The 24,513-nt window shown below is 45.6% G+C and overlaps 1 protein-coding gene across 1 annotated transcript in view; it reads right to left on the reverse strand.

The window, feature by feature from the left end:
- The window catches only part of TLE1 (TLE family member 1, transcriptional corepressor), a 314,217-nt gene that overhangs the window by 87,668 nt on the left and 202,036 nt on the right, over positions 1-24,513 (reverse strand). Inside the window, 2 exon segments of the mRNA XM_029616666.1 lie at positions 5,489-5,641; positions 7,849-7,902. Of these exon segments, the coding sequence (XP_029472526.1) occupies positions 5,489-5,641; positions 7,849-7,902 (207 nt within the window).

Consider the following 24,513-nt stretch of genomic DNA (forward strand, 5'->3'; position numbering starts at 1 on the left):
AGAATTGTAGGCAGCTCTGACTTTATGTTTACCTGCTTCCATTCCTTTTTGTAGGATGGAGGATAAGGCTTCTTGTTGTTGCTGTGGTAATGTCTCCGCAATCTCCTGGACTTGTTTCCAGATATTTCTATTATATTGGGTCATGTATAGTTGATATGCTTCAATTAGTGATATCAACATGGACCCTTGGAAAATTCTTCGTCCCAGCGCATACAATGCTTTCTGTTCCTTACCGGGAGGAGCAGAGGAATGTGGATGCGATCGTTTAGCCTTTTTCTGAGCTGATTCCACGACTACAGAGTGGTGGGGCAGCTGACTCTTTTGAAAACCTGGGGCTTGTTGAACCAGGTAGGTAGCATCTGTCTTTTTATTGACTGGGGATACCGTACCTGGATGTTCCCACAGGCGGAGCATGAGGTCCAAAAAAACTTCATGTACCGGTATTGCCATTATTTCTTTTGGAGCTTCTACAAATTGTAGGACCTCTAACATTTTATGGCGAGCATCTTCCTCTGTGACCAGTATAAAAGGTATAGTCTCAGACATTTCTTTGACAAAACTGGCAAAGGAGAGGTCTTCTGGGGGAGATCTTCGCCTTTCCTCTGGCGGTGAAGGCTCTGAGAGCAAATCCTCGGATGTCCGTGATGAATCATCTGAGGATGCATTGTCCCGTGGATTATAGGGACTTTCTCCTTCTCCCATGGATCTCCCAATGGAGGAAGCATGCCAAAGCCAAGAGGGCAGGAAGGCATTTAATGTGACCCTGGCATCGATGGAATCTGTGCTGGCATTGAGGGAATCAGGGCAGATGAGGTGCACTTGGGTACCGGTAGCCCTGATGGCCCTGGCATGAGCTCCGGCATCGCTGGTACCCATGGAGGGACGTGGCCGGGAATCAATCCTTCCTCCTCCGAGGAACCTGGTACTAGAATCGGGACCTGTGGAGGCCTCGATGGATGACTCGATGCCAGCGTGTTCAGTGGCAGAGGAGTTGATAATGCACCGATGAGCGTATCAAGGTGTTCGAGGAGCGGTGCCATCATCGAGTAAGCTGGTTCCGGGGCCAGTCTTGGGGCCGGGCCGGCGGTGACTGGAAGCCTCGTAATGTTTCAGCACTGCCTCTTGGACCATGCGGTCCAATTCCTCCCAGGAAGCCTGCATGGGTGGCATGACGATCGGGGTAAGAGGCAAGCTAGGCATCACCGGAGCCTCCACGGGGGCCCGTGGAGGCTCGGTGCCTGGCATTGGTATCAGTGGGGAATGCCTAGGGGTCCTGCATCCAGAGGAGTATGGGGGCTCCCCTCCCCGGGCACTCTTCGCAGGCAGCTCGATGGAAGTCGATGCTCCTGCAGTATCGGTGCCGGCACCTGTCGGGGAAGCCCGTTGGTGACAGTATCGATGTTTCCCTCGGTGCTCTGTCTGGTCTTTCCCCAGCACCGAGGACAATGACGCCGATGTCATCGATGGAGTCTGTGATGGACGGTCACCCTGGCGAATCGTCTCCGAGTTTGATGGACCCTCCATGGTCGGTGATGCTTAAACTGGAATCGATGGATCAGTATGTTTTGAAGCAAACAACTGCTCCATTTTGTCTAGGTGAGCATGACGGCCTTTGGGGGACATTTGTGCACAACCAGGGCATCGACTAACGTTGTGCGAGGGGCCTAAGCACAAAACACAGACTTCATGCGGGTCCGTTATGGACATGGTCCTCGGACACTCAGGGCATTTCCTAAACCCGGTCACCACGTTAAAATTTGGCAGGAGCGCGGTCGTGACCATTGGGTACCGAAGCGGTAAGCAGCCGCTTACTGACCATAAGAACCAGAAAAAACACTTACCGAGTGAGTGTGATGGGGGACCCCAGTGAGGGACTTTTTGAGAAGATAAACTTCAAATAATTCAGAGAGGAAAGTGATGAGAAATTTCTCACAGAGCTCCTAAACCGCGAGGCAACTGCTGCTTGGAAAAAAAGAGACTGAAGGGGAACCCCTGGTGGCTGCAGGGTTAGTGGCATGCTGGGCATGCTCAGTGTGCCAGTCAAAGTTCTAGAAACTTTGACAAAAGTGTTCCGTGATAAGGCTACATCTGATGATGACACCCATATGGAGGACTACCATCCTGCTTGTCCTGGGAGAAAAGGAACAAAATCACTGGAAACAAATGAGGTTGTTCTTTTGAAGCTGAAGCTTCTGCTTTGGGAAAAGAATGGAAAATTGTAGTCCATAGAGTACCCCAAACCTCCAAAAATGTTATTTATCTCCAACAGTTATTTTTCAGGGACTCTCATCCCCCTCCTTACCCTTCACTATGACTAGGACAATCCCTCTCACCCTCATCCCCTCCCCCAAACTGTCCTCCCAGCTCCCTTATCTCTTTCCCATTCTGCTCCACTTCGATCCCGCCAGCAGGAGAGAGGCAGTACATTAGGCCACATCTTCCTCTTCTGAAGCTCAGGTATGATTTGTGGTTTGAACCATGAATGTATAAGAGAAGAGAATGTGCACACTTCAGCCACCAGCGGGAGAAGGCGTGTGAGTTGCGAGGGATGGAGCATGGGGGTGTGTGTGTGTGTGTGTGCGTGCGCTCATCACCAAAAGAATGTGTGTGAGGGAGGGGTGTCTAGGGCGTGTGCTCGCATGCTCCAGCCTCCAGCAGGGGAAGTGTGCATTGGGAGGGGTGGGCTGGTGAGGGGATTTGTGTTGGGGGAAGAAGGGAGATTTATTGCATATGTGTGTGCATGTGTCCAGCCATCATTGTAATGTGGGGGTGTATTTTTGCACAGTCCAGCTGCCAGTTACCCCTGTTCTGTGTATCCTTTTTTGTGTGCATGTATCCTGGACAGTTGCATACAATTATGGGCTGCATGTAAAATTGCCAGCTCATACAGTTTTGTGTTTGTATTTTCTACAATAATTTTATACGCGTAAACTGCTTGAATATAAAAAAAATGACAGATTGCCACCATCAGCAGATACACAGTGTTTTTACAATATTTCACTGTAAACAATGCCCACAAATCAGATGTAAATAACTGGAACATGTTTAAGCCTCCAACAACACTTCAAATAGATTCAAAAGTCTAGTGGTAATTTTATGCCTGCTATATGTGATTTGATATATAGCTTTTCAGATGAATGAAGGAATTATTAGGGATGTGCATTGGGTGCCTGATCTTTTGCGCTTTCGGGTTCGTCTGGCCGCGGGAAAATCTCATTTTCCTGCGGATTGGCATTTTTTTTTTTAGTAAAAAATCGTTTTTCGGCGTAGTGCTAACTCCCGTTAGCACGCGCTAACAAAAAATAACAAAAAGTAAAAAAATAACAAAAATAAACGTTTTTTTGTTAGCGAGCTAACGGGAGTTAGCGCGCACTAACCCGAAAAACGATTTTCACGAAAATTCGGGGGGCAAATTGTTCGTTTCGCATTGTTCGTTTCGTAACGAATTAAGAAATTTATGATATTTCAATTCGTTATAAAAACGATTCATATCCCTAGGAAATATGAGTATAGCAGGAGTTGAACAATGTATATATTTATTTATTTATTTATTTATTTATTTATTTAACATTTTTATATACCAAAATTCATGTAGCAAAGTTACATATCAATTCGGTTTACATTATATGAGCTTTAATAAGCTACGGGATTCTCCCCATTTTGTTTACATGATAGCAGTCTATATGACAATATACTGAAGGATCAATATATACATTTTTTCACTATCCCTGGTGGTTTATACTAGTGTTAGTGTTTTTAGGATATGTGGTGGCTTCTGGTGGTAGTTGCTATTGTCATATCTGTGATTAAGAGATTTTATTTTGATTTATAAAGGATATGGATATTTTTTCCAAAATCTTCTTACCCTATTGTCCTCTGTATTTTTCCCTAGCATTATTGGATATATTTCAGACACTTCATATATATTCAAGTCAAACAGGTACTCTTGTTATCCAATTATGGACTAGAGAAAAATTATTTCTCTGAGAGATTTATGTTTTGTCCCTTTTTGTGTCTTTTTAAAAAAATATATAAAGCAAGTATACCCCAACGCAGGCATCACATGGCCAGCCTGGGCTTTTATATTGTTTTTGATGGACAATTGTCTGTTTTTATAAACAATTATTTTGTATTAATTAAATGCATTAATAAAACATGATTAAACTACTTTGCCATTTTTAAAGAATCTTTATAGTTATCTGTTCATTCATAATCCATTAGTTTTATTAATTTGCACTTACCATGCTGCGGATAGTTTGCCTCTCTTATTTCTTCCCTGGCAGCTGCTAACACAAACAGCCCTGAATATCACCCCAGGGTTCAATAAATTCCTAAACCGTGACTGCTGGAAGCTAGAAGGATACAACAGGGGATGGACCACACTACATATGCCCTGTTTCATACACTTTCTTTAATCACCTGCTGATTGCCACTGCTGGATACAGCATGCTGGGCTAGGAGAACATTTCATCTGACCCAGGCTGCTTGTAGAATCTTAGGACTAAAAAGATTCTTGATTTTCAAGATTTCATGCAATGCTAAGACATCTTCCAAGTTATGGTATTCCATAACATTTCACTTTAGCACAAGCTTAATGATGGCTAGAATTTATTTTTCTCATTACAACTGACAATCACAGCTCCAATGGAGCAGTGTGAACATGCTGAATATTGCTCTTTCAGTGGGCTCGTATGAAAAGTCGACAAAATTATATCGTTTAACATCACAATTAAAACCAAAATTGTTCTCTTTATATCAGCAGACTTTTATATCATTGTTTAACAGGACATCCAGAAAACAGAAGATATAACATGTTAGCATATCTATGATCCTATTGCTTCCGCAACCCATATAATTACAGCTTGAGCATGAGACTGCTCTCCTACAAAAAGAGAAATGTTTTTGAAAAATACCCTTTTTTTCTGCCGCACACTACCACAATGGCTGCCAGCTAGAGGCAACATGATACCAGATGCAGCAAGATTCCAGTCATCTATGCATGCAATATATGCAAATAAAAGATGTCTGTTGACCAATTAAACAGATTGCTTTAATGCAATTTGTTAATCAATATGTACCTAATTTGATTCTTATTTCAAAAAGATGAGCACAATATTCACGCGGTTCTCAATGATGAAAGATCACACAGCAACAAGTCACCAACTTCAAAATTATCTTGCAGCAATTTTCAGTCACTTTTATAATTAGAAGGAAACTGTGGCTTCCAGTACCAATATTTTCCAGCGACATCAAGAAATAACATCTTGATTTCATCACCATGTCCTGCCAGGGAGTCAATCTCTATCTATTTAGAAGACTAATTGTTTTATACACATTCAAAACAGATTATAAATCTTATAAATGGAAATATACATTATTTCTCATTTAGAAGAATATATATATATATATATATATTTTTTTTTTTTTATACATCTCACAAATACATACATACATACCCACAAGCAGGAGATGAAGACATATTCCTTACCATGCTCATTTCTTTGGATTTCAGGGAAGTGGAACTTCCAGATGAAGCTGTGGATGCAGGACTGCTTGAAGCATCTTTTTTCATCAAGCGGTTTTTATCTATGCCGTTCTCTCGTGGTGAATGAGCAGGGCTTGCTCTTGGAGATGAAGGGTCCTACAGAAATACAAGAGGAATTTGTAATAGCAGTACCAACAATTGCAGGACAAATTTTCCAAAAGACCAAAACTATATATTTTAAGAAAGGACATTAAAGCCTTATTGAACCCTTATTGAACTTCCACTTTAAAAAAAAAAAAAAATCAATCAATAAAAGAGGTCACACTAGAAGTGTGGGTTTGGAAACGCACCAAAAGTTTTGAATTCAAACTATGAATGACATTTTAAAATTGGAACTCCAGGTAAAGCTAGAATGCATGATAATCTACAAGCATGTGCATCAACATTAATGTCTCCCTGAAGAAGTCGAAAATTATTTTTCTATTTTGTAGAATACAGTTTTCTCCTCTGCAGAAGAAAACATGCAGTATGAAACCACACAGTGGAAGTAGTTACGATGATTCTTCCAATCAATTGATTTTCACAGAAAACAATGGGACGAATCTAGACGCTGCATTTTCTGCACCTCAATACTACAGGCCCTCCCTACCTTTACTTTCCTTTTTTTCAGCAGGGAGGTGGGTCAGTTGGCAGGATGTTAACCTCCACATCATATCGGGGTAGATTTTATAATTCTACGTGCGCGCGAACAAAAGTACACCGGATTTTATAAGATACGCGTGTAGCCGCGCGTATCTTATAAAATCTGGGGTCGGCGAGCGCAAGGGGGTGCACATTTGTGCAACTTGCGCGCGCCGAGCCCTGCGCGTGCTACCATTTCCCTCCGAGGCTGCTCTGAAATCGGAGCGGCCTCGGAGGGAACTTTCCTTCCACCCCCCCACACCTTCCCCTCCCTTCCCCTACCTAACCCACCCTCCCGGCCCTATCTAGACCCCCCCCCCCTACCTTTATCTGAAAAGTTACTACTGCCTCCGGGCAGTAGTAACTTACGCCGGCAGGCCCCGAAACAGGCCGCTGTGTCGGGGCACTCGGCCACGCCCCTGGACTGCCCACACTCCCCCGAACATGCCCCCGATCCAAAACCACGCCCCCTGGCCACGCCCCCGACCGCCCCTTTTTGCAAGCCCCAGGACTTGCGCGCCGCCGAGCCTATGCAATATAGGCTCGGCGCGCGCAGGGAGGGTTTTAAAAGGGTTATGCACGTACCTTATACGCGTAACCCTTTTAAAATCCGGCCCATTGAGAATACTCGCTATCTCAGTTAAAGGGTCATGGAGCAAACATTCTCAGCTAAATTGCTCAGGCTTTGTGCTTCAATCCTAGCCAAAGAGAGGCCTCCCCCCATCCTTATGCCATACATGAAACAGAAATGGGAGACCTTCCCATCATCTCAGGATGTCAAAATTTAGCCCACGATATCTCCTGCAGCAAGGAAAAAAAAAAAAAGCCCAACTAATTCACAGTATTAAAGATGAAAAAAAAAAAAAAAGTGCCTTTAGATAAAAGGTACCGGGGTGTGGGGGAGGGACTTTACTGCGCATAAATCCACTTTGAAAATTCCAGCTAAAGTCTACAGACAAAAAAAAGTACCAGCAGGCTTCAGCCTATGGAATTTACACAGGTACTCTCCCTCGATGGGAACACATGGGGAACACCGCACAGATTTTTAGCTGCATTTAGCATAGGCATTCCCAGGTCATGTTTTAGGCCACACATAGGACTGTACCCCTCATGTATTATATTTTCCAGGCTAGTCACGTTATTTCCTGTAGAACACCTACTTGCACAAAAAAGTAGGTACAAAAAGTCCATACGTACTTTATACCCACAGAAAATTTCAAAAAGGGAAAATGTGTGCACTCTCTTGGTGAAACTCAGTGCAAAGTCTAAGGGTAAAAAAGTACCCACAGACTCTGTCCCAATGTAGACAATCTGCAACCTAAACCCCCCCCCCCTCCCTGAAAAAAAAACAAAACAAAAACTACCTTGATGATATTGTGGAAGATGGAAGGTGGTTTATTTAAGTTTTTTTACTTTAAGGTGAAGCTTCACATCCACTTCACAACTTGGGCTGGGATTTAGAGAGTAGCAACCATAAAAGACAGGAGAAAAAAAAAACAACACACATTCCTCATCTACTGAAGCCCCAAATATTCATCCTGCCTCTTTATGTATTTATTACATATCCTCTTATATGGCAGTCAGACGCATTCACATTTTCGCTTGCAGGCACTAATGTACACTGATGTTTGGGTCATCTGCTACAGCTTCTATGTAAACTAATTAGAAGAAAAGACCATTACCTCATTGGACACATCCACAACCAAATTGTCATCACTTTTGTCTCCATCACTGTCCTAAAAAATTAGATTAGTCCAATTAGTAGACTGACATGATTTTTAGCCATTTTAAAATATACACAAATTTGGAGGCAAGTGCATTTTCATACAAAAAGACCTCATGCTGAAATGTACAATGGGGTGGGAGAAGTTCATTTTCCGTTTGACTTCACATATTTCCGGAAATAAAATCATGCTGGGCAGTTCTTTTTTGCTACAGTATTTAGAAATAAGCATCCGGGATATCATCGGGTGCTGCCTAAGCCCTTGTTCGCCATAAAATCCAAACTAAGTTAGCCTCATTGCTCTGATTTCAGTGCATCCATTTCCTAGTCCTTTACACAGGCATAATGATCCTCAGCAAGCAGATGATCTACTTAACTGTCTATTAAATTATCCTTGCCCTCAATCCCCTAAAATGTCAATATCAAGTTGCCATTCAAGGGTCTCCTTGAAATAAGATGCGGAGAAGCATGCTGCGAGCACAGCTACCTTTGGAATAAAAGACAAATGCTACTTTATTGTTTAGAGATTAGAACAGTCGGCAAAATGAATGACAGCACCAGTGTTAAGGCAGCAGTAACACTTTCACCTTTTTTTTTTTTTTAAAGAATAAATCCAAACACTATGTCTTCCCTTCTAGCCATATTCACCAATTTTAATAGTCTCCTTCTCAGGCTTTGCACTTCAGCTGCTTATGTTTTCATATTTTAATTACAACAGCATCGATGTTAAACAGCGGCATAGGCTTCTATTGAAAATGAGTTCAACTCAACCCCACTGTATTTCCATCCATAATATAGAACATCCATGCAAGAGGTTTTTTTGTTTTGTTTTTTTTAACAAAATAAAACATTGACACTAACAATGTCTTCTGTGTAGAGCTATAAAACCCAAATTAACCAACTGGTTAACTGAGCCTGCTGCTGCAAATAAACCTTTCTGCTCATAAGATGCATGCCGGATATCAGTGGTTGAGCAAGGCTAAGGTTAATGAACTTTGACAATGAAATAACAACCAGTAAGAAAGAAAGGAATCAATTCTGCTAGCTCTACAGTCACCTAAATTACTGAAACTCTTCTTGGTACACTGCTGACTTGGCAACAACAACAATTTGAAAGCCTCTTTTTCAGGTTGAAATGCAATGATCCCACACTTTCACAAGCAGGTCCATCCTGCCTAGCAGTGATAGGTAAATGGTTTGCGGCTACTTAGGAAAATTGACAGTCCCCCAAGGACAGTGCTGGCTGTGCTAGATGATATGCTGCTTCTCAGCTGACTACGTGATCTACAAACGGATGACCCAGACCTGTGGGTTAAAGAGAAGGCTCCCCCCAGTTTCCTGAGGAAGCTCAGGGGCAGATTCTGTGGTAAGAATAAGAAAATTCTGCAGCATAGTTCTTGATACCCTGTGGCATATTTTCATAAAGTTAAACATTTTAATATGCAAACTTATTTTCCTTTAAAAATAAGATTTTCCAACCTCTTGTAAGTGAATTTTTTTTATGGTCATTTGTGTCCCTATTTCTTCTCATGCCTGCTCCTTTATCTTTTATACCACCTTCTCTCTCTCCATCTTCCATCCCAAAGCCTCCCCCCATACCTATCCTGCAGTCTTCCCATTCCCTAAAGCTTCATATTTCTCCCTGCTCTGCCAGCCTCTTCTTCAACTTCAGCCTCACCCCCTCTAACCTTTCACCCGTCATTCTCTAACCCTCTCATGCGTCCTTCCTCCAGTCTCCCCACCAAACTTTATTCATCCTCCAGCAACTATATTTCTCTGGCCCACTGCTGCACCCTCCGCTCCCGTAGTGCAGGACCCCGTTTACTGAGTCAGGCAGCCGCCTGGCATGGCTCAGCAGAGGGGATTGCAGAAGAGAAGAGAAGAGAAGGAGCAGCTGCCAGAGGCCAGCATCTATGAGTGAAGAGGAGCAGTGGCAATAGAGGAAAGGAGCGTGGACAGCGAGTCAGAAGCAGGAGGAGTTTGCTGGGATTCTTTAGCCAGTAGCAAACTTTGTAGTGGGAGCTAAATTCCAGTGTATTTGCCACTGCATTACGGTGGGGTGGTAGGTGGGAAGTACTGGGTGTAGCACAATCAAAAGAAATCCTGGGATATGAGCCTATGCTTTGCCACAGACTATTGTCTTGAGAAAGTTACTTTAAGGCCGATGCAATGTCAGGTGCTTAGGTCAGCGCACCAGTTAACTCTCTATTGGACGTGCTAATCTAGTGCTCAATGCAATAATGGGATTAGCACTTCCAAAATGCGCAAATAAGGGCAAATCTTTAATCGCTGGCGTGCACAAATCCTGGCAGATACGCACGTGGCCGGGCCATGCGCGTGCCAAGCACATTTCAGAAATGGCCCGGCCACACGCATATCTGCCCATACACCGCCTCCAATCTGAGTGGTGTATGGGCAGATATGCGCGTGGCCGGGAAAGGGGCCCTCGGATTGGAGGCGGTGAGGGGCCCCTGGTGCGCGAACAAAAGTACGCGTTCGCGCTAAATTATAAAATCTACCCCAGCGTCCCTTCTAACTTCCCTCTCGGGCACCATCCTTCTAAACCTGGAAAAAAAAACAACCTTACCTCCTAGCGCTTCTAGATCTATCTGCGGCCTTTGACACTGTGAATCATTCTATCCTATTAGAGCGTCTGTCAGACTTAGGCATTAAGGGAGTTGCATTCAGCTGGTTCAAATCCTTCCTCGACAACAGATTCTTCAAGGTCAGAATCAACAATAAAGTATCTCACGCAATCAGATCCAACCTGGGAGTTCCCCAGGGTTCATCCCTTTCACCCACCCCCTTCAACATCTACCTGCTCCCCCTCTGCCAGTTACTCACAAACCTCAAACTAACGCACTACCTCTATGCGGACGATGTCCAGATTCTTCTCCCAATCACAGACTCTCTTCAAAAAACTGTCTTCAAGCAATCAACCTCCTTCTAACCAGCCTAAACCTCGTCCTCAATACCAATAAGACGGAGATTCTCATCATATCGCGGGACGAAAACAACTTTCTTCTCAACTCCCCAAGCTCCTCCCAATTTGCCAAACATCTATTAATCACTTACCTTCTATTAGAGATTTAGGGGTTCTGCTTGATAACCAACTAAAGCTTAAACAATTTGTACAAAATACCACAAAAGAATGCTTCTTCAAATTGCAAGTTCTCAAAAAACTGAAACCTCTCCTTCACTTCCGAGACTTCCGTCTGGTGCTTCAATCCATCATCCTAACGAAAGTTGACTATTGCAACTCCCTGCTTCTTGGTATCCCTGCGATCACCATCAAACCCCTGCAGATGGTTCAGAACACCACCGCCAGGATTCTCACCAACTCAAACAAAAGAGAGCACATCACTCCCATCCTTCAGACACTCTACTGGTTACCCATCAAATTTAGGATTCTTTTCAAAGTCCTCATGATGATTCACAAGGACATTCACAACATCTCCCCCCTCAAGCTAAGCATCCAACTACGACCGCACACATCGGACAGACCTATCAGAGGAGCATACAAAGGCACACTTTATGCCCCCCCTGCTAAAACCTCCCTGAGGAAGCAAGCCTTATCAACAGCGGGTCCCACTCTCTGGAATTCGCTTCCACCGGATCTCCGCCTAGAACCCTGCCCTCAGACATTAAAAAAAAACCTTAAAATGTGGCTTTTCAGCCAAGCCTCGCCGGAGAGATAAGCTCTCCCTGAAGCCGCTCCTCGGACAAGACCACGCCGTACTTTCGAACTTGTCCTCCCAGAACTTATCCGGGGCCCACGTTCAAACCTATCTTACTTCATCTGCCCCCTACATGTCAAGCCTCTTAAGGCATTATTCTATAGTCTATCCCCTCTTTGCATCCTAGACCTGCTGATTTAAGGCATTATCTTACCTGATCAAGCAATCCTGTAACATGCAACCGGCATTTAACTACATATGTCGTAACCTGTAACTCACCAGTTCTCAATTTGTATCCCAATGCTTTTCCCTTACCTAGCTCTTCAAAGTGAGTCCTCCACCTAATATTTAACAGCCACCTAGTTTCCCTGTCTTTACTGGAATATACCCCAATTTTTAACCTATACTGAAGTTTTATTCTACTTGTTTTAAATGTTCCTTGTATTGCTCCCAAGCGACTGTTCTGTTTCATTGTAAACCGGTGTGATCTGTATTCTATACAGGAACGTCGGTATATAAGAATTTAAAATAAATAAATAAATAAATAAATACATACATACATACATACATACATGCAGAAGTGTCGGGACAGCACCATTAGAAGCTGTCCCGGGGAAGCGCGCCAGCTGCTGGCCTGTGCGCGGAACTTACTTCTCCTCTGAAGAGGAAGTAAGTACTGCAAAAAAAAAAAAAGGATAGGTAGGCTAGGTTTAGTGGTCAGGGAGGAGAGGGAAAAAAGGAGGCAGAGAAGGTAGGGTGATAGGGAAGTTCCCTCCCAGTCCGCTCCTTAATTGGAGTGGACTGGGAGGGAACTGGGAACAGGCCAATTGCGTCATCGCACGTATATTTTTTAAATCACCCCAACCCGCACGTGCCGAAAATCGGGCGCGCATGTGCATATCGTATTTTATAACATGCACGCGGCGACACGCCAGGAACTGCACGCCCTTTAAAATCTAGCTTATAGCTAATAGTGCTCATCACATGAAAACTCATGTAGATAAGGCTATTAGCCATTACCCCAGGATGCAAAAAAATGACCGTGTGACCAATTCACCTGTTTAATATTGGAGAAATTACTTACCTGATCACTAAGGAAAACGAAATTATCAGGTAAGTAATTTCTCCATTTCCTAGCATGTAGCAGATGGACTCAGGACCAATGGGATGTATAAAAGCTACTCCCGAACCGGGTGGGAGGCTGCCCGTGACCCACTTAGTACTGTCCTTGCAAATGCTGTGTCCTCCCAAGCCTGAACATCAAGGCAGTAAAACCTAGAGAAGGTGTGGATGGAGGACCATGTCGCCACCCTGCAGATCTCGGCGGGTGACAGCGTCTTGGTTTCCGCCTAGGATATTGCCTGGGCTCTAGTAGAATGGGCCTTGACTTGTAAAGGCGGTGGCTTGCCTGCTTCTATGTAGGCCACCTTGATGACGTTTTTGATCCAGCGGGCTATGGTTGCTCACGAGGCCGCTTCCCCTTGCTTCTTCCCGCTGTGAAGGACAAATAGATGGTCCGTCTTTCGTATGGATTCCGACCTTTCCAGGTATCGGACTAGGAGCCTGCCGATGTTGAGATGGTGTAGACTTTGAGCCTCTTCTGAATTCTTATGCTCATCTGGCGATGGTAGCGAGATGGTTTGGTTGAGATGGAAGTGAGACACCACTTTGGGGAGGAACGATGGAACTGTGCGTAACTGGATGGTTCCCCGGGTGAGTCTGAGGAACAGCTCTCGGCAGTGCTTGTAGTTCGGATATACGACGGGCCGAACAGACTGCCAGCAGGAAGGCTGTCTTCAGTGTTAATAGTCGGAGAGACAGGCCGCAGAGAGGTCTGAAGGAGGTTCCTGCTAGGAAATCTAGGACCAGGTAGAGGTTCCAAAGCGGCACCGGCCACTTCAGGGGTGGTCGGATCTGCTTGACTCCTTTCAGAAAGCGGGAGACATCCGGGTGAGAGGCTATGCTGCCGCTCTCACTCTTGGTTCCGTAGCATGACAATGCAGCCACCTGTACCTTGATGGAGTTGAGAGACAATCCCTTGTGTAGGCCGTTCTGCAGGAATTCCAAAATCACAGGAATTTTGACTGAACGTGGTAGTGTCGCGATTCTCGCACCAGGCTTCGAATACTCTTCAAATCCTTATGTGTGTTAGGGATGTGGAGAACTTGCATGCTCGGAGTAGGGTGTCAATTACTGCCCCCGAGTATCCGCTCTTCCTTAGGCGAGTCCTCTCAATGGTCAGACCGTAAGAGAGAATCGAGCTGGATCCTCGTGGAGGATCGGTCCCTGTTGGAGCAGGTCTCTGTGTCGAGGTAGCGGCAGGGGGCTCCCTGTCAGTAGTCTTTACATGTCTGCGTACCACGGTCTTCTTGGCCAGTCCGGGGCCACTAGAAGTACTGGTCCCCTGTGGTGTTCTATCTTGTGGATGATGCGCCCAATAGGGGCCACGGTGGGAAAGCGTACAACAGAGTCTCCTGTGGCCAGGTCTGTACCAGGGTATCGATTCCCTGGGACTGGGGTTCCCACCTGCGGCTGAAGAAACTGGGTACTTGGGCGTTGGACCGGTTTGCCAGGAGGTCCATGGTTGGGGTTCCCCAATGGTTTACTATCAATTGGAATGCTGTGGTCGACAGCCTCCATTCTCCTGGATCTAGACTTTCTCTGCTGAGGTAGTCCGCAGTGACGTTGTCTTTCCCGGCGATGTAGACAGCCGAGATCTCTTGAAGATTCACTTCCGCCCATGACATTAGGAGGTCCATTTCCAGAGACACCTGTTGACTTCTGGTTCCTCCCTGACGGTTGATGTAGGCCACTGTTGTGGCGTTGTCTGACATTACTCTGACCACTTTGTCTTGGAGTCTGAGAACGAACCTTAGGCAGGCTAGTCTGACTGCCCGGGTTTCTAGGCGATTGATGTTCCATCCCGACTCTTCTTTGTTCCATTGCTCTTGGGTGGTTAGCTCCTAGCAGTGTGCTCCCCATCCTCGTAGGCTGGCATCCTTGATGAGTAGGATCCAGGGTGGTGAGGATAGTCTCGTTCCCTGGCTTCTTGTAGCCACCATCGTAGTTGGGCCCGAGCTCTGTCCGGGAGCTGAAGACGTACGGTGTAGTTCTGGGACAGTGGATTCCATCGTGATAGTAGCGAGCGTTGTAGGGGTCTCATGTGAGCTTGTGCCCATGGCACTACTTCCAGTGTGGATGCCATGAGGCCGAGGACTTGTAGGTAATCCCATGCTGTGGGCGAAGTTCGCTCAACAGGGTTCATAACTGGGTCATCAGTTTTGATCTCCTTGTCGGTGTCAGGATGACCTTCTCTTGTTTGGTGTCGAACCAGTCTCCCAAGTATTCTAGAGATTGGGAGGGCTGCAGGCAGCTCTTGTTTGTGTTAATCACCCACCCAAGGCTCTCCAGTAGAGTTTTGACTCTGTTGGTTGCCTGGTGGCTTTCCTCTGGGGATTTCACTCTGATCAGCCAATCGTCTAGATAAGGGTGCATGCGGATTCCTTCCTTCTTCAGTGTTGCTGCCACCTCCACTATGATCTTGGTGAATGTCGAGGGTGCAGTGGCTAACCCGAAAGGTAGTGCCCAGAACTGGTAGTGACGGTCCAGGATCGAGAAGCGTAGCAAACACTGATGCTCTTGATGGATTGGAATGTGTAGGTAGGCTTCCGATAGATCCAGGGATGTAAGGAACTCTCCCGGTTGTATCGCCCTTATTACCGAGCGTAGGGTTTCCATGCGGAAGCAAGGAATCTTCAGGTGATGGATGACCACCTTGAGGTCCAGGATGGGTCTGAACGTTCCTTCTTTCTTGGGGATGATAAAATAGATGGAATAATGTCCAGTATTTATTTGTTGTGGAGGCACCGGTGTTATAGCCTCTAAGGCTAGCAATCTGGTCAGTGTAGCTTCCACTGCCATCCTCTTGGAAGGGTCGTGGCAGGGAGATTCCACAAACTTGTCCGGAGGGAGGTGGTGGAAATCCAGGTAATATCCCTCTCGAATGATGGATAGGACCCATTTGTCCGAAGTTATCTTGACCCATCTTTGGTAGAATAGGGCAAGTCTGACCCCTATGGCTTCTTCCTTTGGATGGGTCGGCTGATTTTCATTGTGGGGTGCAGCTGGGGCCTGAGCCCGAGCTGGCTCCCCTTTTGTTGTGCTTGTTCCGAAAGGACTGGCTCCGGCCTGTGGGGCGGGCCGCTTGATATGTTCTTCTATATGGGTTGAAGCGCTGTGATCCTCTGATCCTGGAGATTCGGGGGAAGGATCGCTGGTTTCTCTTATTCCTGTCCTCCGGTAGCCGCGGCAGTGGGGACTTGCCCCATTTGTTGGCTAGTTTCTCTAGTTCGCTTCCGAACAGGAGTGTTCCCTTGAAAGGCATCCTTGTGAGTCTCATTTTGGAGGATGCGTCGGCCGACCAGTTTCGGAGCCAGATTTGTCTTCTGGCTGCCATGGTGGATGATACACCTCTAGCTGCTGTGCGTACCAGATCAGAAGCGGCGTCCGCGAGGAATGATACAGCTGGTTCCTGGGCCTCCACAGGAGTGTTGTTCCTAGTCTGTGCTAAGTAGGCGCGTGTCACCACGGCACAGCAGGCCGCGATCTGTAAAGACATAGCGGAAACGTCAAAGGACTGTTTGAGGATAGATTCCAGACATCTGTCTTGAGCATTCTTGAGTGCTGCTCCTCCCTCCACCAGGATAGTAGTGCGCTTTGAGACTGCACAGACCATGGCATCCACTTTCGGACATGCCAGATCTTTGGTGGCTGGGTCCAGAGGGTACATGGCTGCCAGAGCCCGGCCCCCTTTGAATGTAGTTTCTGGGGCATCCCATTCCAGGTCAATTAGTTGCTGGACGGCTTGTAATAGTGGGAAATGGCAGGAGGTCTGACGGAGTCCCTCTAATAGTGGGTTCATCTTAGGTTCCCCCGAGGCACTTGTGCCCGGGATAGCAAACTCTTTTAAGCTGCGTGTGACCAGGTCTGGAAGCTCGTCCTTGGTGAAGAAGCGTCTCATGGTTCGGTGGGGCTCTCTCCCTGGAGGGAGTTCCCCTTCCTCCAGGGGTTCTGAATCCTCATCTGAGTTGTCCGTGTCCCCGAAGGTGGGGCTTCTGGGCAGTGGGATCACTTCCCTGGGCGTAGAGGGTCCCGGTATGTTGAGGTACTTTGGTAGAGCCTGTGGCCGTATAATAGGAGGCCCCGGTTGCATATGGACGAAGGTATGCAGACCTTTGAAGAATTCCACCCAGGAGATAGATGCTGGGTCTAGACTAAGGGGTGCCGTGTCCCTGGGGAGCCCCATTTGAGGGGGCTCCCACTGTGCAATGCTAGGTCCAGTGTACTGCTCGAGAGGCTGGAGCCCAGTACCGGCTGAGGAGGGCCATGAATTGGATCCCCTAGGGCCTCTTCGCACTGTATACACAGGGCAGTGTCCTCATGCTGTGTGGCTCTAATGTGGCATGCTGGGCAAAGGCCCTGAGCCTTGAGTTTCTTTTCCGGTGGTGCCATGGGTTGTGCGCGTAAAATACAGTTGTGTGCTCCGGTGTGCGTTGAAGTTGTGCACGTAGGTTTGGTGCGCGCTCAGGGAGATGTGCGCGCTGTTGTGCGCACAGGTCGAAGTTATGCGCCTGGCACAGTAAGCGCGTGCCTATGCGCGTCGCTTGTGCGCCCGGTACATGGGCGCGCAACGTCGTGCGCACAAGGTATTTGTGCGCACGGCTCATCTCTGTGCGCACGGATCGGAACGGCGGACAGGGCGGCGAACAGAGCAAGATAGTGACGACGACCACACGGACAATATGGCGACCACCTCGGAGGGTCTTCACATGGGAGGACCCTCGGATCTGACCAGGGTCTAGCCCTGCTAGGGCAGATCAACCCGGTGGCACTGGTCTCGGCTGGCGACCTGTGCATCTCCTCGAGCTTCGGAGACTGGAGACTTTTAAATAGATTTCTACCTTACCTTGTCTTGGTGCTTCCCGGTCTCATTCCGGGTGGTCTCCGGCTGCGGGGGGAGAGGGAAATACCTTCACCACCACGCTCGAGGTTGCACTCGCTGCCTCTCAGCCTCACCCGATGTCAGGCGCTAGGTCCCTGCCGAGGGTTGGCCGCCGGACCGAGGCTTACCTCCGAGGGATCGTGGAAATCACCTCGGGAATTCTCAACTGGGGGAGGACCCAATGGGTGTCACCGCAGGAGAGCGGGGCACGTCTGTAGAGGTAAGATTTCTTCTTAATTTGGTTTTCTTTGGTAAAATTACTCTAATGCTGTGTGAGCGTGCATAGAGTCCCTAACTGCTATGGAGACGGAAAATACTGAGGAGCTGCACTTCCTGCAGGGGTATATGTACTAGGGCAGACATAGACACGCGCTTACTATACCCATTAGTCCTGAGTCCATCTGCTACACGCTAGAAAAGGAAAATTTAATGCCAGCCCGGGGCATGCGTTAAGTCATTACACACTTAAGGGCTCAACAAAAAAAACACATTCTTTCTGTGGTTCCTTATACAAAGTATCATTACGATACCAAGTAGGAGGAACCACAGAAAGCTGTATGAAGACCACAAAAAAAAAAAAAAAGGCGAGACCAGGAAAAAAAAACAATTTCAGGGCGCACGATATACACAGTCTAGGCTAGAAGTGGGAGAAACCAGACGTGTGTATTGAGTGTCCGTTTTCCTAACCTGCTCTTACAGCCACCTCTCCTGGGCGCCGGGGGAGGCCCAGTTTCCCTTATTACCTCCTTTTTAACGCAGCAGCTTCTTTCCCTATTGCATCTCGTGCCTGGGAAAGGTGGATGGGCACCCATTAAGAAGATGGGCGCGCATTAAGAACACCCTTTTTTCAGCGTGCCCATATTGAATTGGCCCCTTTATCTCCTAATACCTCATGCTAAATGATGCTGGACAAAGAATTCAAACATTTAGTGTATCACTGGCATAGCACTATAAAAAGAAAAAAAAATTGGGCCTTATTTTCTCTAAAAAGCTATCATGTAGTATGGATGACAGAAACGTATTAAGCAGCTCATCAACCCCAAAAGGGGAATGTGATTTTTAAGTATTGAAGCACTTTGGGATCCTGTTTAGGTGAACATTACCTCAAAAATCAAAATTGAACAGTCCCAAGCCAGGTGAAACAGCAACATATGACAACAGAAATTCACCATGAAACACAACACTGTGTCGGGGGTAAGAAGTATGACAATAAAAAGGTTTTCAACACAGGAAATTAGTTTTTGATATCTTAAAAATTGAACTGTGTACTTTTATTTAAGAGAGATATGAATGAGAGAAGAACCATATTATAGAAACATAGAAATGACGGCAGAAGAAGACCAAACGGCCCATCCAGTCTGCCCAGCAAGCTTCACACACTTTTTTCTCTCATACTTATCTGTTTCTCTTAGCTCTTGTTTCTATTTCCCTTCCACCCCCACCATTAATGTAGAAAGCAGTGATGGAGCTGCATCCAAGTGAAATATCTAGCTTGATAAGTTAGGGGTAGTAGGGGTAGTAACCGCCGCAATAAGCAAGCTACACCCATGCTTATTTGTTTTACTCAGACTATGTTATGCAGCCCTTATTGGTTGTTTTTCTTCTCCCCTGCCGTTGAAGCAGGGAGCTATGCTGGATATGCTTGAAGTATCAGTTTATTCTTCTCCCATGCTGTTGAAGCAGAGAGCCATGCTGGATATGCATCGAAAGTGAAGTATCAGGCACATTTGGTTTGGGGGTAGTAACCGCCGTAACAAGCCAGCTACTCCCCGCTTTGTGAGTGCGAACCCTTTTTTCTTCTCCCCTGCTGTTGAAGCAGAGAGCTCTGCTGGATGTGTGTAGTATCAGTTTTTTCTTCTCCCCTGCCGTTGAAGCAGAGAACTATGCTGTATATGCATAGAAATTGAAGTAACAGGCTTATTTGGTTTGGGGTAGTAACCGCCGTAACAAGCAAGCTACTCCCCCCTTTGTGAGTGCAGATCCTTTATTCCACATTTCCTCTTGCTGTTGAAGCTAGAACGATGTTGGAGTCACAGTAAGCATGTGTACGTTTATTGAATAAGGGTATTGTCTCCAGGCAGTAGCCATCATTCTGGCGAGTCACCCACTCTTCATTGGCGGCCTCTTGACTTTATGGATCCACAGTGTTTATCCCACGCCCCTTTGAAGTCCTTCACAGTTCTGGTCTTCACCACATCCTCCGGAAGGGCATTCCAGGCATCCACCACCCTCTCTGTGAAGAAATACTTCCTAACATTGGTTCTGAATCTTCCTCCCTGGAGCTTCAAATCGTGACCCCTGGTTCTGCTGATTTTTTTCCTACGGAAAAGGTTTGTCGTTGTCTTTGGATCATTAAAACCTTTCAAGTATCTGAAAGTCTGTATCATATCGCCTCTGCTCCTCCTTTCCTCCAGGGTGTACATATTTAGATTCTTCAATCTCTCCTCGTACGTCATCCGATGAAGATCCTCCACCTTCCTGGTCGCCCTTCTCTGTACCGCTTCCATCTTGTCTTTGTCTTTTTGTAGATACGGTCTCCAGAACTGAACACAGTACTCCAGGTGAGGCCTCACCAAGGACCTGTACAAGGGAATAATCACTTCCCTTTTCTTACTCGATATTCCTCTCTCTATGCAGCCCAGCATTCTTCTGGCTTTTGCTATCGCCTTGTCGCATTGTTTCGCAGACTTCATATCATTAGACACTATCACCCCAAGGTCCCTCTCCTGCTCCGTGCACATCAGCCTTTCCCCCCCCATTGAATACAGTTCATTTGGGTTTCCACTCCCCATATGCATGACTTTGCACTTCTTGGCATTGAATCTCAGCTGCCATATCTTCGACCACTCTTCCAGTTTCCTTAGATCCCGTCTCATTCTCTCCACTCCTTCCGGCGTGTCCACTCTGTTGCAGATCTTAGTGTCATCCGCGAAAAGACAAACCTTGCCTTCTATCCCGTCCGCAATGTCGCTCACAAAGATATTGAACAGGACCGGTCCCAACACCGATCCTTGCGGTACACCACTTAAAACCGCTCTCTCTTCAGAGAAGGTTCCATTTACCATCACACATTGTCTTCTGTCCGTCAACCAATTTGCAATCCAGGTCACCACCTCGGCACTCACTCCCAAGCTTCTCGTTTTATTCACCAGTCTCCTGTGCGGAACCGTGTCAAAAGCTTTGCTGAAATCCAAGTATATGATATCGAGCGCTCTTCCTCGATCCAATTCCTTGGTTACCCAGTCAAAAAAGTCAATCAGATTTGTCTGACAGGATCTTCCCCTGGTGAATCCATGTTGCCTCTGGTCCATCAATTCTCCGGACTGTAGATAGTTCGCTATTCTCTCTTTCAGCAGTGACTCCATTACTTTTCCCACCACCAAAGTGAGGCTGACCGGTCTGTAGTTGCCAGCCTCCTCCCTGTTCCCACTCTTGTGAAGCGGGACCACCACCGCTCTTCTCCAATCACTCGGCACCACTCCCGTTTCTAGGGATCTATTGAACAGGTCACACAGCGGAGCTGCCAGAACATCTCTGAGCTCCCTCAATATCCTTGGATGAATCCCATCAGGCCCCATGGCTTTGTCCACTTTCAGGTTCTTTAGCTCTTCCCACACATTTTCTACTGTAAAAGGATTTTCATCTATTCCACTTCCCACCAGTTTTTTGTTGTGTAGAGATGGTCCTTCTCCAGGGTCTTCTTTAGTGAACACAGAGCTGAAGTATTCGTTTAATATTTCTGCCATTTCTTCGTCTCCCTCCACACATTGATCATTACCACCTTTCAATTTCACTATACCACTTGGATCTTTCTCTTTTCGCTGATGTATCTGATCAACGGACTATGATTATACTCAAATTACCACATATTAGAACAGTTCATGTTATAGCTGTCTCTCACAAACATTATGTAAAATAAAACATAGGGAGCTGGTGAATTTATATTGGGGTACCTATATCGGAATAATCAGGAATAAAACTATATACTTTGCTTTCATATGTACAGACTCAAATTTTCCAGCTGTCAAAAACCTATAACCAACTAAGCAGAAATGGTATTCCATGCATACTGCAAAAATGTTAAAGCAAGGAAAATTAATACTGTGGCACTGGTTTTTGCCTTATATTTGCATGTTCTTCTCTGCCTGAAAGTATTATATGGAACATATGAGGGTGGATAAGGATTGTATGGCCCAATATACTTCTTGTGCAGTGCTACAGATCCTAGTTGATCTTTGGCTTTCCTTTCACTGGTTTGCAACCAAGGCTCATTCAGTACTATGGGCAGTAAGGTATTTTAGCAAAGCTTATAAACAGTGTCTCCAGGCTCCTGCAATTTTGCAGCTGAAAGAAACCACCTAATTAGTATGTTGCTGCATAATTTAAAACCTGCCCCACAAACAACAAACCCAAACTCCCCTATGTCCTAATGCAAACATCTGAAGAAAGCTATAAGGGTGCCGGCCTTTAGTCTCTGCTCTTGCTCTGCTTCCTGCTCCAGCTCCTTGCCTTCTGCCTTAGAGTAGCAGGTAGGGAACCACAGGGTGAAGTTTAGGCTGGAGCAGACAGAGCAAAGTGAAGGAGAAGCACTATTAGGCCGATACAGTACAGAGCGCTCGGCTGAGCGCACCGTTTAACACCCGTTTGGATGCGCATTTTCAAAGCGCTCCTATTACCCCTTATACTGTAAGGGGTAAATAGCACCTCAAAAACGCACAGTCAACTCCCTAAATAGCGCTCATCACATGCAAAATGCCCAAGGGCAGGCATTAAGTTTGAAACAACCGGGAAAAGTGTACAGAAAAGCAGAGCGGGTTAGAAAAATAGAGGCTCAATTTTACCAGCGTCTGTTTTCCTAACCCGTTGCTGTCAGCGGGTTTGAAAACCGAAGCCGGTAAAATTGAGCGTCGGTTGTCGGACCTGCTGACAGCCGCCTCCTTATTAGCGCGACAATTTGAATACAGAATCGCATGCCCAGGAGAGATGTCTGGGTGTGCGTCGGGAGAGCAGACGCTCAACACGGAGCGCCGGCTCTCCCGCACTTTTTACTGAATAGGCCTGCATGATCCCTAATCCAGCCCCTCCCCCCCCTTGTTGTTCCTCCCCCCTGCTTTTTGTCCTGAAGGAAACAGGAGGGGAGGGTTGAAGTTTGAGTGAAAAGAAAAAGCAGCCAGAATGTTTGATCCCTTAAAAGATCTCTTAAATCAATCAATCCAAAAATGATTTTTATAGACCGTAGTTCCTATAGATTTTATAGACCGTAGTTCCTATAGATTTTTATAGACCATAGTTCCAACTGAACTGCAGAAGTTTCATCAATAACACGACAAAGGATTGTTTCTTTAAACTTCAAGTCTTAAAACGGCTGAGACCTCCACTTCCAAGATTTTCGGACAGTCCTCCAAGCAATCATCTTTTCAAAAATTGATTATTGCAACTCACTTCTACTTGGCCTCCCGGCTAATACCATCAAACCATTACAGATGTTACAAAATGCCTCAGCAAGAATTCTGACCAACACCAATAAAAGAGACCATATCACACCCATACTGCGGAACCTTCACTGGCTCCCAATTAAATTCAGAATCGCCTACAAAGTAATAACAATCATTCACAAAGCCATTCATGACATCACCCCACTGGAGCTTAAAATCCCACTTCAACCTCGCACACACTCCAGACCTGTGAGATCAGCGTACAGAGACACTCTCCAGACCACTCCTATTAAAACTTCGTTAATGAAGAGAGCTCTCTCCATGGCCGGCCCAACTCAATGGAACTCGCTCCCCCCGGATCTCCGTCTCGAACGTTGCTCGATCACCTTTAAAGAGACACAAGACCTGGTTTTTCAACCAAGCCTTCCCTTAACTCAAATATTCAGATGAATCTATCTAGCTAATCGTAAGCAGTCTCTCATCTCTAATTAGCCTTACATTGTACAGACGTTCTATGAATGCTCCTCCTTAGTACCGTGCACCACTGTCTTCCTTAGGCGCTTGAGTACACTTCTAAGTTAGTACCCGGTTCACCGATTAAAGTTCTGCTTTTATTTTCTCTGTTTAAACCCAGTTCTATGGATCCAAGTTAGTTTTTCCTTGTTTAATGTACTGCATTCTCATTGTTATAATGTAAACCGATTTGATTTGTAACTTGTTATAAGAATTTCGGTATATAAAAGCGCTAAATAAATAAATAAATAAATAAATAAATAAATAAATAGATGGAGTCATATGACTTAGAAGAATTTAATCTTTACATAAAGGTTCTTTGAATTTCCATATGTGGCCAACCATACATCTGCTACAAAGTCTGAATGTGTTTTGCACCATATGTCCAATATATAATCATTTGTTTCACACTTTTCCAGACTATTGTTGCAGTACAATTATTGAGTATACACTAGCTTGGTAATGATAGTTTACAGTCTGTGATTTGAGATAAAAAAGCTCAGGTGATAGCAGGATCCTATATGCATATTAGCAAATAACTAACAATTATAGGATTCAATAAATAGATTGGTAAATAGCTAATTACAGTTACAGGGTACTGAAGGGGTTAATTTACTGCGGGGGGGGGGGGGGGAGGAAATCTAATTAACCATATGAAAAACTGCTGATGCTGAGAGTGTTTTTTGCTCATATACTTGGAAAGACTAGGACTTTCTCAAAAACATATAAAAGGATGGTTTGCACTTTAAATTCAAAACGAAAAGTGACATTTCACAGTTAAAAGTTGATCTTTGTACATGGTAAATTTTGTATATATAGTTTAAATGTATTTTTAGAACAATGTGAAAGGTTTTCAATACAACAGATTTCTCTCGTCAGAGAGATGTGACTCTTTATGCAAAATTATGCACATCTGCCACATGAATGCTGAGAATTTTGAAAAATCTGCCACAGAATTTGCTAAACTCTTGCCCTGAAAAACCGAAGCTCTACTTATA

The sequence above is a fragment of the Rhinatrema bivittatum genome, chromosome 1 (genome assembly GCF_901001135.1).
Source record: "Rhinatrema bivittatum chromosome 1, aRhiBiv1.1, whole genome shotgun sequence".
NCBI lineage: Eukaryota > Metazoa > Chordata > Amphibia > Gymnophiona > Rhinatrematidae > Rhinatrema > Rhinatrema bivittatum.